This window comes from Macaca mulatta, chromosome 7 (assembly GCF_049350105.2).
Source record: "Macaca mulatta isolate MMU2019108-1 chromosome 7, T2T-MMU8v2.0, whole genome shotgun sequence".
Classification (NCBI taxonomy): domain Eukaryota; kingdom Metazoa; phylum Chordata; class Mammalia; order Primates; family Cercopithecidae; genus Macaca; species Macaca mulatta.
The window spans coordinates 29247182-29259800 of NC_133412.1; the positions used below are offsets into that span (position 1 = coordinate 29247182).

Below are 12619 nucleotides of genomic sequence, written 5' to 3' on the forward strand. Positions count from 1 at the left end.
TACTTCACTTAAAGGTGATTCAGGCTGGGCACGGTGGCCCAAACATGTAATCCCAGCACTTTGAGAGACTGAGGCGGGTGGGATCACAAGGTCAGGAGTTTGAGACCAGGCTGGCCAACATGATGAAACCCTGTCTCTACTAAAAATACAAAAATCAGCTGGGTGTGGTGGTGCACACCTGTAGTCCCAGCTCTCAGGAGGCTGAGGCAGGAGAACTGCTTGAACCCAGGAAGTGGAGTTGCAGTAAGCCAAGATCGTGCCACTGCACTCCAGCCTGGGCGATAAGACAAGACTCCATCTCAAGGAAAAAAAAAAAACAAAACAAAACGTGATTCAACTGCTGCTCTCTCTCTTTAAATAGAATTCAGAAGGAAAGAAAATAAGAAGTCATAATGAGAAAAACTGACTGACTACAAAGAAGTAACACATGCTGGGACATTTACCAGGCTCTACTACAGTCCCAGTGAAGGGCAATTTTTCTAAAATGTCAATTTGTGGCCGGGCATGGTGGTTGACGCCTGTAACCCCAGCACTTTGGGAAGTGGAGGATCGCTTGAGCCCGGGAGTTCAAGACCAGCCTAAGCAACATATGGAGAACTGTGTCTACAAAGTGTTTTTTGTTGTTTTTTTTTTTTGTGAGATGGCATCTTGCTCTATTGCCCAGGCTGGAATGCAGTGGTGCGATCTCAGCTCACTGCAACCTCCGCCTCCTGGGTTCAAGGAATTCTCTGCCTCAGCCTCCTGAGAGTACCTGGGATTACAGGCATCTGCCACCACACCCAGCTCATTTTTAGTAGAGACAGGGTTTCACCATCTTGACCAGGCTGGTCTTGAACTCCTGACCTCGTGATCCACCCGCCTTGGCCTCCCAAAGTGCTGGGATTACAGGCGTGAGCCACCGTGCGCAGGCTTTTTTTTTTTTCCCATAATCCATGCAGGGTGGTGCACACCAGGCAGTCTCAGCTACTTGGGAGGTGGAAGGATCACTTAGGACTAGGAGTTTGAGGCTCCACTGAGCTATTATCATGTCACTGCACTCCAACATGGGCAACAGAGACCCCATTTCTAAAACTAATAATAATAAATTTAAAAATAAAAAGTATTTCAAAACTTGATCCCTCTGACCCGTTCTGGGTATGTCAATACCCTTCAGGCATTTTGTGCTCACCTTCCATCTGACCACTTGACTATCCTAGCATTGCTTTCTTTAATTTCATTTCCTTCTTCATCCCGGCGTATCCTCCATCTTATAGTATTTTCTACCTGTTTCACAACACAAGTACTTTAGAAAATTACAGTTTAAATGATTCTATGCATCTTTTTCTTCCTCAAGAGGCACATAATCACAGAATAAGCATACAGAGGTGACAGATGTATGTGTGGCAGGAAAATGAACAACACTGAAACCCTCTAAATCACCTAGAGATGTTGGATAAATTAAAAGCAGGGGAAAAAATATGCTTAAGTGAATTTCTGAACTCCCAGTTATCAGAATCATAAAGAAAGCTTAGAGCATTTGAGCAGATGGCAGATACTAAATGTACAGTAACCCCGAGATACGTTAAGACACAGTAAGAATTACAAGGGACAGGTGATAAAACTTGAGTCCATGTGAGGCAGAAATTTTGAATTGAAACCCCTATATGAAGCAGGTTCTCTCACAGAGCTAAAAACTCTAGAAAAATGAGACCAAAAACTCTGCCTATTGGCACAAAGAGAAAAATTTCCCATATATGAGCAAGGATAAATAAGTGCCCTATGAAAATTAAAACCCCAGATTTCAATAGTTTTAGAGCCTATCTTACCTGCATGGTGGGGAAACACCAGACAGAGTTGGCAAATGAAAACCACTGTTACTGAAATTAAAGTCAGTGGGACCTCCAGGAAAACACAGCATGCTAAATGCATGCAGTTTATCACTGCTGCCTCCTGGAAACCCACTAAAATGACAATGAAGAGTCAAAACAGGACAGACAAGGATAGAAGGAATGAGAATGAAGCTGGCAACAGACAGACAGAAGCCAACAATGTGAAAACTGCCAATGCCAAGACCGTGCTTCCCTCTGCCTGTTCCCCCAGTGTCAATCCTAAACACAGCTGCTCCCAGTCCCAAGGAGATCGTCTGCATCTCCACTCCCTTAGTTGCAAATGTCTGTGCAACCGGGTCCAATGATTCCCCCTTCCGGTTTTTCCTCTTTCCCTATTTATTCCTCACAAATAGCTATAAAGTATGCTGACTGAATAACTCCGTAATATTCATGAATTAAATATGACGTCATACCTGAAATTTGTTTCAGAATAGTCTGGGGAAGCTGGGGTGGGGAATATGGAGATGACAAAAGATTGTTAACTTGACGACTGTTGAAGTGGGTCATGGGCACATGAGAGAGTTCATTATACTGTTCTTAATACACTGGCTATGTTTGAAATTTTCCTTAGTAAGGAATGAAAACAAAACAATCTGTCACTATTCCTGTCTTCCCTCTCATACAATAGGTTGGCCACATATAAATACACAAATATGCCAGGCGTGGGGCTCACACCTCTAATCCCAATACTTTGGGAGGCTGAGGCAGGCGGATCACCTGAAGTCAGGAGTTCAAGACCTGCCTGGCCAACATGGTGAAACCCCATCTCTGCTAAAAATACACAAAAATTACCCGGGTGTGGTGGCCTGTAATTCCAGCTACTCGGGAGGCTGAGGCTGGAGAATCGCTTGAACCCGGGAGGCGGAGGTTGCAGTGAGCCAAGATTGCGCCACGGCACTCCAGCCTGGGCGACGACAGAGCAAGACTCAATCTCAAAAACAAAACAAAAAAACGAATAGGCCATTATTAATCGAGAAGCCATTCTAAAAAAATGCTTCCTATTATATAAAGTGATTCAAATAGTAATTTTTCTATAATAGGACACATTGCTAGGTCCTAATCTATCGGGATGAAGGACACATAATAGTATTTCTGAAGACAGGGGAATCTCAGAGAGGTACATAAGCTGTACCTGGTTCCATGGTTCCTTGTTCTTAAAGAATTAACTACAACATGCTTTAAGACTGGTCAGCCTATTCTTAAACATCACTCAAGAAAATAAGGGTCCAGGGTTATTTTCTATCACACACCAAGGTTTTAAGACAACAGTTTATGTTAAACACCAATATTTTATAGTCTGATGCACTGAAATTTTAGGGTGAAATACATATTTATAAATTTTTTTTTTTTTGGGAGACAGGGTCTTGCTGTGGCACACAGGCTGGAGTGCAATGGCACAATCACAGCTCACTGCAGCCTCAAACTCCTGGGCTCAAGCAATCCTCCCACCTCAGCCTCCTAGAATAGCTGTGACTACAGGCACGCACCATCTCTGCCGGCTAATTTTTTTTATTTTTAGTAGAAACAAGGTCTTTCTCTGTTGCTCAGGCTGGTCTCAAACTCCTGGGCCAGTCTTCTCACCTCGGCCTCCCAAGGTACTGGGATTACAGGTATGAGGCACCATGTCCAGCCTTATTTAGGAAGTTTGATACCCATACTAGCATCTGGTATCACATGGTCTAAAAATATAATAGATATATTGATACAAGCCTAAATCAATACATCCATATGTCCCAAGGAAATAATATTAACAGATAGGCTAATAAACAGAGATGAGTAGATGGGTGGTAGAGGGAGGACAGGAAAAAAAAAAAAAAACAGTGTAAGCACTTTATCTGTTGACTGCGTGACCCTGAACAAATTCTTGGCATCTGTTTATCTCAATTTTCTTATTTGATTTGCATTTCCATTAAGAGGAGTAGTGAAGTCTACTGAAAAGTTTTTGGATAGAAACCATCTTATACCAAGGTTATTTAGGTAGTTGTTAATCCACCACATTGAAGAGATGGTACTATTAAAAATATAAAAATTCAGCATCTACAAAATGCCAGACTATCCCTTTCTAACAATTTAATACTATTTAAGGTACCAAGGCCGGGTGTGGTGGCTCACACCTGTAATCCCAGCACTTTGGGAGGCCGAGGTGGGTGGATCACCTGAGGTCAGGAGTTCAAGACCAACCTGGCCAACATTGTGAAACCCTGTCTCTACTAAAAATACAAAAATTAGCTGGGCATGGTGGTGCGCACCTATAATCTCAGCTACTTGGGAGGCTGAGGCAGGAGAATCACTTGAACCCAGGAGGCAGAGGTTGCAGTGAGCCAAGATTGTGCCACTGCACTCTAGCCTGGGCGACAGAGCAAGACTCCATCTCAAAAAATATATATATACCCACTGGAAAATAAGAAATTTATGGGAAATCCTTCAGATTTAAGAACTGAAAATGCATAATTCCAGTTTCAGTATCATGCATTCAACCACCTCTTGTTCCCTTGTACAACTCAATTCTAAAATGTCTACTTGGCCAAGTGCAGTAGCGATCACACCTGTAATCCCAGCAATTTGGGAGGTCAAGGCGGGAGGATCACTTGAGCTCAGAAGTTCAAGATAAACCTGGGCAACACAGCTAAGACCTCATCTCTACGGGAAAAAAAAAAACAAAAGCTGGGCATGGTGGCATGTTTTTTGTAGTCCCAGCTACTCAGGAGGCTGAGATGGGAAGATACTTGAACCCAGGACATTGAGGCTGCCAAGAGCTGTGTTTGTGCCGCTGTACTCCAGCCTGAATGACAGAGTAAGACCACGTCTCAAAATAAAAAGATGAAACTTCTACTCAACCTACAGCCTCCTTACTTAAAAGATTAGAGGCCCTCCTTGGATAGTGGACCGGATGGTATGAGGTATCAAAGAGAAGCATTAATGGGAATTTAGTACAACAAATTTTCTCCTAATAGTCAACAAAAGCAATCAAAAGAACACAGCCATATAGTGAAGTGTTAGGTGAAAAAATCACTTTTTTTTTTTTTGAGACGGAGTCTCGCTGTCTCCCAGGCTGGAATGCAGTGGCTGGATTTCGGCTCACTGCAAGCTCCGCCTCCCGGGTTCACACCATTCTCCTGCCTCAGCCTCCCGAGTAGCACAGGCACCCACCACCATGCCCGGCTAATCTTTTGTATTTTTAGTAGAGACGGGGTTTCACCGTGTTAGCCAGGATGGTCTCGATCTCCTGACCTCGTGATCTGCCCACCTCAGCCTCCCAAAGTGCTGGGATTACAGGCTTGAGCCACCGCAGCCTAAAAAAATCACTTTCAAAAGCTCAAGTTTCAAGTTAGTTCTCCAGGTTTTACTTTATAAAAGAAAAAAAAGGAAAAAGCATGAAATGGTACCTTTAATTTTAACCTGGTTCTACCTTCTTCATCCAGCATTTCTTCATCTTCAAATTCATCTTCATAATACTGAGGATCAAAAGGTCTACAAATTGTTTTCCAAATAAACTATTAATCATATTTTATAAAGAATATTACTGCTATGTAATAACATCTCTATTAATAAATACCATTATATCAAAAAATCATAATATAATTTTTAAAATCATAATGATCAATATCTTCATGCTTAACTTCAAGGAAGTAGTAATTTTACTTTTCTCTTTTTTTGGAGATGAGTTTTGCTCTTGTTGCCCAGGCTGGAATGCAATGGCACGATCTCGGCTCACTGCAACCTCCACCTCCCGGGTTCAAGCGATTCTCCTGCCTCAGCCTCCCGAGTAGCTGGGATTACAGGAATGTGCCACTATGCCTGGCTAATTTTGTACTTTTAGTAGAGACAGGGTGTTTCTCCATGTTGGTCAGGCTGGTCTCAAACTCCCGACCTCAGGTGATCCACCCACCTCGGCCTCCCAAAGTGCTGGGATTACAGGCGTGAACCACCATGCCCAGCCAATAATTTTACTTCTTAAAACTTGTTGTTAATACATATTGCTTGAAATAAAGTACAAGCAAGGGTAAATATTCAAAATATCCTTTCTTCTTATTATGTAATTCTGCCAAAGAATAGGCAACATATGCTCTAGTTTTCCACATCATCGTGCCTGTGGAAAAAAATTTTTTTAAAGCACAAGAGTTTGAATAAACTTAGTAAATAATACCCATCAAACACTGTCTAATTGTCCAAAACCATTACCTTTTCTAGACCAACAATAGTTGCTACAATGGGCACTGGCATTTCTCTTTTTTTTTTTTTTTTTGAGACGGAGTCTCGCTCTGTCGCCCAGGCTGGAGTGCAGTGGCCGGATCTCAGCTCACTGCAAGCTACGCCTCCCGGGTTTATGCCATTCTCCCGCCTCAGCCTCCCGAATAGCTGGGACTACAGGCGCCCGCCACCTCGCCTGGCTAGTTTTTTGTATTTTTTTAGTAGAGACGGGGTTTCACTGTGTTAGCCAGGATGGTCTTGATCTCCTGACCTCGTGATCCACCCGTCTCGGCCTCCCAAAGTGCTGGGATTACAGGCGTGAGCCACCGCGCCCGGCGGCACTGGCATTTCTCTAGCAAATTTCATCACTTTCAATTTCAGCCTTTTCAAGGTTGTACTACTTAAAAAAATATCTTGAAGACCTGTGGTGTCTGTTAATTCATAAGAAAGTATCAAACTGCTCAAAACAGTTATAGCATTAAAAGCCTCCCCTACTCAAGCCTGTAATCCTAGCACTTTGGGAGGCCGAGACGGGTGGATCACGAGGTCAGGAGATCGAGACCATCCCGGCTAACACGGTGAAACCCCCTCTGTACTAAAAAATACAAAAAAAACTAGCCGGGCGAGGTGGTGTGCGCCTGTAGTCCCAGCTACTGGGGAGGCTGAGGCAGGAGAATGGCGTGAACCCGGGAAGCGGAGCTTGCAGTGAGCTGAGATCCGGCCACTGCACTCCAGCTTGGGCGACAGAGCGAGACTCCATCTCAAAAAAAATAAATAAATAAAATAAAATAAAATAAAATAAAATAAAAGCCTCCCTACCAATACATATTTTTTCTATCTCAGGATGTGCTTGACTAATTTTTTCAGAGATACATGATCAATTTTCCATTTTTGTGATTTGTAAACTCAATGCGAAATACGAAAAATAAACATTCTATGTATTTCTATTCAACATCCTGAAAAAATTTTAATGGATTTCCTTACCTGGGCTCTACACTGAGAAAGTTGGGCAATTTAACAAAATATAAGTCGTTTCCTAAATCAGTGTTTACTTTGGGTATTTCTACTTCTATTCTGGTCTCAGGAATTGGCTCCTCTTCCTGTTGATCCTGAGGCAATCCATTTTCATCCTAGTGAAAGAATCAGAAGTTTGGAGCTTGATGGGAGCTTAGAAATGGCTCCCTTCAACCTCCACACTTTAATTACTCTGGGGTGCAAGAAACATAATTACATATCACTTTAGGACTAAAGAAGCCCCCAGTCCCCATCCGAACCCACCCACACACAAAATGGGAAACAAGATCAATTTGGATACCTCAGTTCAAGAAACTATCTCCTTTATGATAAATCTATCTTCCAAACACTCATCAACAAAAGTGTGAAATTAACACTTTAATATGAAGTCACTCTATCAATTAAAACCAGAGAAGATTATCAACACAGCAGACACTTCTTGGCATGAGCAAGAAAAACATTCAAGTCAATGGTTCTCAAATCACAAGTCCTCACAGTTCAGTCCCCTAAGGCATGACACCAACCTCATGTTTGGCAATTTCCATTCCCCTTATAACCAAGAGCTCCCTACATAATGAAGAAAGTCATCTGTTCATTGTATTTTTGTACTAGAATTCAGTTATCAACTTGCTTTCTTAGAATAAAGGAGACTCTTCACCTTTGAAACTTTATACTTGGCCTTGAATAAGTTCATGTTAGTAATTGACTTACAACAGGCTGTCCTGGAGTAGGTGGTTTGTCTTCTCCATCACTCCCTGAAGAGATATCATCTGCACCTCCAAATAGATCCATGGTTCCACCATTATCTTCAATGCAGAAGGAAAAAGGCATTAGTGTTACTATCTGTAACTAAGGTTCTTCACAGCTCATCACTTCGGCACATTCCCAAGGTTTCTGGACCAGCATCAGAAAACCACCCAAAACATAATGCTGAGCCTGGCTCTCAAAAGACCCAAAAAGACAGTGTGGGGAGAGGGAAGGGGGCAAATCTAGTGAAAGGCAAGCTGCACAGGAGGCACTTATTTCTCCTTTCATTTTCACCATCCTTGTTCTCCCACCTTCCTTTATTCCCCAGGAGCCCAAATGTTTCCTACAGTCTAGATGCTCAAAGTTGGGGCTGAAGCACTCCACAGACACCTATTTTCCGTACGTCTATCCGAGATTCAAAATTACAGTCCAGGCACAGTGGTTCACGCCTGTAATCCCAGCACTTTGGGAGGCCAAGGCGGGTGGATCACTTGAGGTCAGGAGTTTGAGACCAGCCTGACCAACACGGTGAAACTCCATCTCTACTAAAAATACAAAAATTAGCCGGGCGTGGTGATGGGTGCTTGTAATCCCAGCTACTTGGGAGGCTAAGGCAGGAAAAAGGAAGCTGCCACACCTGGCTGGTAGAACTACTTTCATCCTTCCAACTTATAATACCAGGTGGTGGTGGTGGTGGTGGTGGTGGTGGTGGTGGTGGTGGTGTTGCTGTTGTTGTTTTGAGACAGAGTCTCACTCTTGCTCAGGCTGGAGTGTAGTGGTGTGACCTCGGCTCACTGCAACCTCCGCCTCCCAAGTACAAGCGATTCTCGTGCCTCAGCCTCCCGAGTAGCTGGGACTACAGATGCATACCACCTCGCCCCGCTAATGTTCTGTATTTTTAGTACAGACAGGGTTTCACCATGTTGGCCAGGCTGGTCTTGAATTCCTGGCCTCAAGTGATCCACCCACCTTGGCCTCCCAAAGTGCTAGGATTATAGGCGTGAGCCACTGCACCTGGCCAACACTGGGTTTTTATGAGCTCTTCATCTAACTCACAGCTCAAAGAATCAGTTTCTTCATCTGTTAAGAACTTAGGAACAAAACACTGAGACTGTCATCATTCAAACTGAAGAATGGACATTGTAACCTCCACCCCAATAAGAAGGCCAGCCCCCTAATAATGAATTCACTCTAACTATAAACAGACTGGGCGCAGTGATTCACACCTGTAATCCCAGCACTTTGGGAGGCTGAAGTGGGTGGAACACTTGAGATCAGGAGTTCAAGACCAACCTGGCCAACACAGTGAAACCCCATCTCTACTAAAAATACAAAACATTTAGCCAGGCATGGTGGTACGTTCCTGTAATTCCAGCTACTCAGGAGGCTGAGGGAGGAGAATTGCTTGAACCCAGGAGGCAGCAGTTACAGTAAGCTGAGCTTGCGCCACTGCACTCCAGCTTGGGTGACAGAGCGAGACCCTGTCTCGGGAAAAAAAAAAAAAAACTACAAAGAAGCAAGTTCTTATTCAACTAATTAAGCATGAGCAGCTTCTCATAGCTATATAACTTCTCTGGGTACACTGAGTGTATCCACACTTTTTCTGTGGGTCTTGTGATCTGGAATAAACACACTCAGGGTTAGAAATGCACTACAATTAAATGCAGAAAGGTATGGAAATATACATATATATATAATATAATAATAATAGGGGTACCTTTTGGCACCTCAGTGTCGCTATCCACTTCTGAATCAGATGCAATTGCATTCTTGCGTTTCATTCGTAAAACTTCATCTTCACTATCACTGCCTCTTGCAGATTCTATAAGGGTAGAATTAGAAGTTCTGCATAATCAGTCAACTTAGTTGAATTTTGTATTTTAAAAGCAATATTGGAGATAAACAAATTGTGATACACCCATACAATGGACTACTACTCAGCAATAAACAGGAATGAACTACTGATACATGTAACCAACTGGATGAATCAAAAATGCTATATGCCAAGTTAAAGAAGCCAATCTGAAAGACTACATATTTACTGTATGACTCTATTTATATGACATTTTCAAAAAGCCAAAAGTATAGTGACATAAAAGGCACCAGTAGGTGCCAGGGTTTAGGGGTAGCAGAAAGATGTGACTCAAAACGGATAGCATAAGGCAGTTTTTCAGGGTAACATCTATTCTGTATCCTGATTGTGATGGTGGTTATACAAATCTATAGGGATGTTAACATGAATAGAGCTGTACATGCAGAACCCCCCTCCCCCGCCAAAAAAAAAATCAACTCTAGTGTGTGTTGATTTAAAAAATAGAATTCTTAAAATAAATACTGGTGCCAGGCATGGTGGCTCACTCCTGTAATCCCAACAATTTGGGAAGCCGAGGTGGGTGGATCACTTGAGGTCAGGAATTCAAGACCAGCCTGGCCAACATGGTGAAACCCATCTCTACTACGAATACAAAAATTAGCCAGGTGTGGTGGCGTGCACCTGTAGTCCCAGCTACTCAGGAGGCTGAGGCAGGAGAATCGCTTGAATATGGGAGACAGACGTTGCAGTGAGCCAAGATCTCACCACTGCACTCCAGCCTGGGCGACAGAGTGAGACTCTGTCTCAAATAAATAAATAAATAAATACTGGCTTCTGCAAATAGAACAACTTGGTAGAAATGAGAAAAGTAGCACTAAAACTTATTATCAAATTTACATAAGACAAATTTCAGAGAAAAAAAGTTAAAAATATTAGAAAGGAACTGACATATATATCATTATTTCTAGAAGGTCCAATTGTTTACATAAAAACTTCACAAAAATCAGTGGAACCACTGTTGAACTAGTAAGAGATAAGCAGGATGACCAGCTACAAGGTTCCCTACTATGACCCTGCCCTTGACTTGGTCTGCTAGTATTTGGGATGTGGTACATGAGCCTTAAAGATTGTTTCTGATAACAGTAAAAACAACCCTACTTTTGGCCAGGCATGGTGGCTCTTGCCTGTAATCCCAGCACTTTGGGAGGCCAAGGTGGGCAGATCACCTGAGGTCAGGAGTTTGAGACCAACCAGACCAACATGGTGAAACCTCCTCTCTACTACAAATACAAAAATTAGCTGGGTGTGGTGGTGCATGCTTGTAATCCCAGCTACTCAGGAGGCTGAGGCAGAAGAATTGCTTGAACCCAGGAGGTAGAGGTTGCAATGAGCTAAGAACGTGCCACTGCACTGTAGCCTGGGTGACAGAGACTCCGTCTCAAAAAAAAAAAATGATGAGTGGCCGGGCGTGGTGGCTCATGCCTGTAATCCCAGCACTGTGAGAGGCCGAGGCAGGCGGATCATGAGGTCAGGAGATCAAGACCATCCTGGCTAACACGGTGAAACCCCATCTCTACTAAAAACACAAAAAATTAGCCAGGCATGGTGGCAGGAGCCTGTAGTCCTAGCTACTTGTGAGGCTGAGGCAGAAGAATGGCGTGAACCTGGGAGGCGGAGCTTGCAGTGAGCCGAGATCACGCCACTGCACTCCCAGGCTAGGCTGGGCAACAGAGAGAGACTCCGTCTCAAAAAAAAAAAAAAAAAAAAAAGGATGAGTTCATGTCCTTTGCAGGGACATGAGGGACATGGATGAAGCTGGAAACCATCATTCTCAGCAAACTATCACAAGGACAGAAAACCAAACACCACATGTTCTCACTCATAGGTGGGAATTGAACAATGAGAACACTTGGACACAGGATGGGGAGCATCACACACCAGGGCCTGTCGGGGGGTTGGGGGCTGGGGGAGGGATAGCATTAGGAGATACACCTAATGTAAATGACGAGTTAATGGGTGCAGCAAACCAACATGGCACATGTATGCCTATGTAACAAACCTGCACGTTGTGCACATGTACCCTAGAACTTAAAGTATTAAAAAAGGCCAGGCGTGGTGGCTCACGCCTGTAATCCCAGCACTTTGGGAGGCCGAGGCGGGCGGATCACAAGGTCAGGAGATCGAGACCACGGTGAAACCCCGTCTCTACTAAAAATACAAAAAATTAGCCGGGCGCGGTAGTGGGCGCCTGTAGTCCCAGCTACTCAGGAGGCTGAGGCAGGAGAATGGCGTGAACCCGGGAGGCGAAGCTCACAGTGAGCCTGGGGGACACAGCCAGACTCCGTCTCAAAAAAAAAAAAAAAAAAAGGTATTAAAAAAAAAAGCCTCTACTCTGATTTAGTTATTCAAAACTTACTGCAGTCCCATAGTCTACACAGATCTATATTCATCTCTGGAAATATGCTGCCCTCCTCTTCTAATAACACCAAGATGTGGTTTTTGAATGCTGTCCTGTGAGGTGTGTGTTAGATGCTATTTAAGCTGAGAAGATAGGATCAAAATATAATTAATATAATCAATCACCTATGGAAATGAAGCAATCCAGGTATCACTTCAGGAAGACTTCAACTCAATTAAGGTAACTTTTATATAATACAAAGAAATATGATCTCTAATTTTTTATACATTCTATATGAAGAATGTGTTAACTTGAGCAGAATAGTCTAAATGGCAATGATAAAAGCAGGGTCCAGGACCACAGTTCAGATGTATGCCTCCTGTAGTCTTTAGGGAATGGGTGCTCTAATCCTAGCTCGTCTCTGTAGGGTGAGGATACGCACATCAATCTGTCTTGGCTCAGTGACACTGTCCACTAAGATCACCCAGCCATGTTTGTACTTTCTACATATTATACTCCCCAGGCAACCTCCTGATTATTATAATTTGGCATCTACTGTAGATTTGCCCCTGGGGAAACATATGATGA

The 12619-nt window shown here is 43.2% G+C and overlaps 1 protein-coding gene across 2 annotated transcripts in view; it reads right to left on the reverse strand.

The window, feature by feature from the left end:
• The window catches only part of LEO1 (RNA polymerase-associated protein LEO1), a 39532-nt gene that overhangs the window by 14993 nt on the left and 11920 nt on the right, over positions 1 to 12619 (reverse strand). For both annotated transcript variants that reach the window (XM_015142250.3, XM_028850925.2), the window contains exons 3-7: positions 9538 to 9642; positions 7785 to 7879; positions 7044 to 7189; positions 5255 to 5339; positions 1169 to 1263 (exon numbers count right to left, since the gene is read on the reverse strand). In XM_015142250.3, coding sequence (XP_014997736.1) covers positions 1169 to 1263; positions 5255 to 5339; positions 7044 to 7189; positions 7785 to 7879; positions 9538 to 9642 — 526 coding nt within the window. The remainder of the gene's footprint in view (positions 1 to 1168; positions 1264 to 5254; positions 5340 to 7043; positions 7190 to 7784; positions 7880 to 9537; positions 9643 to 12619) is intronic.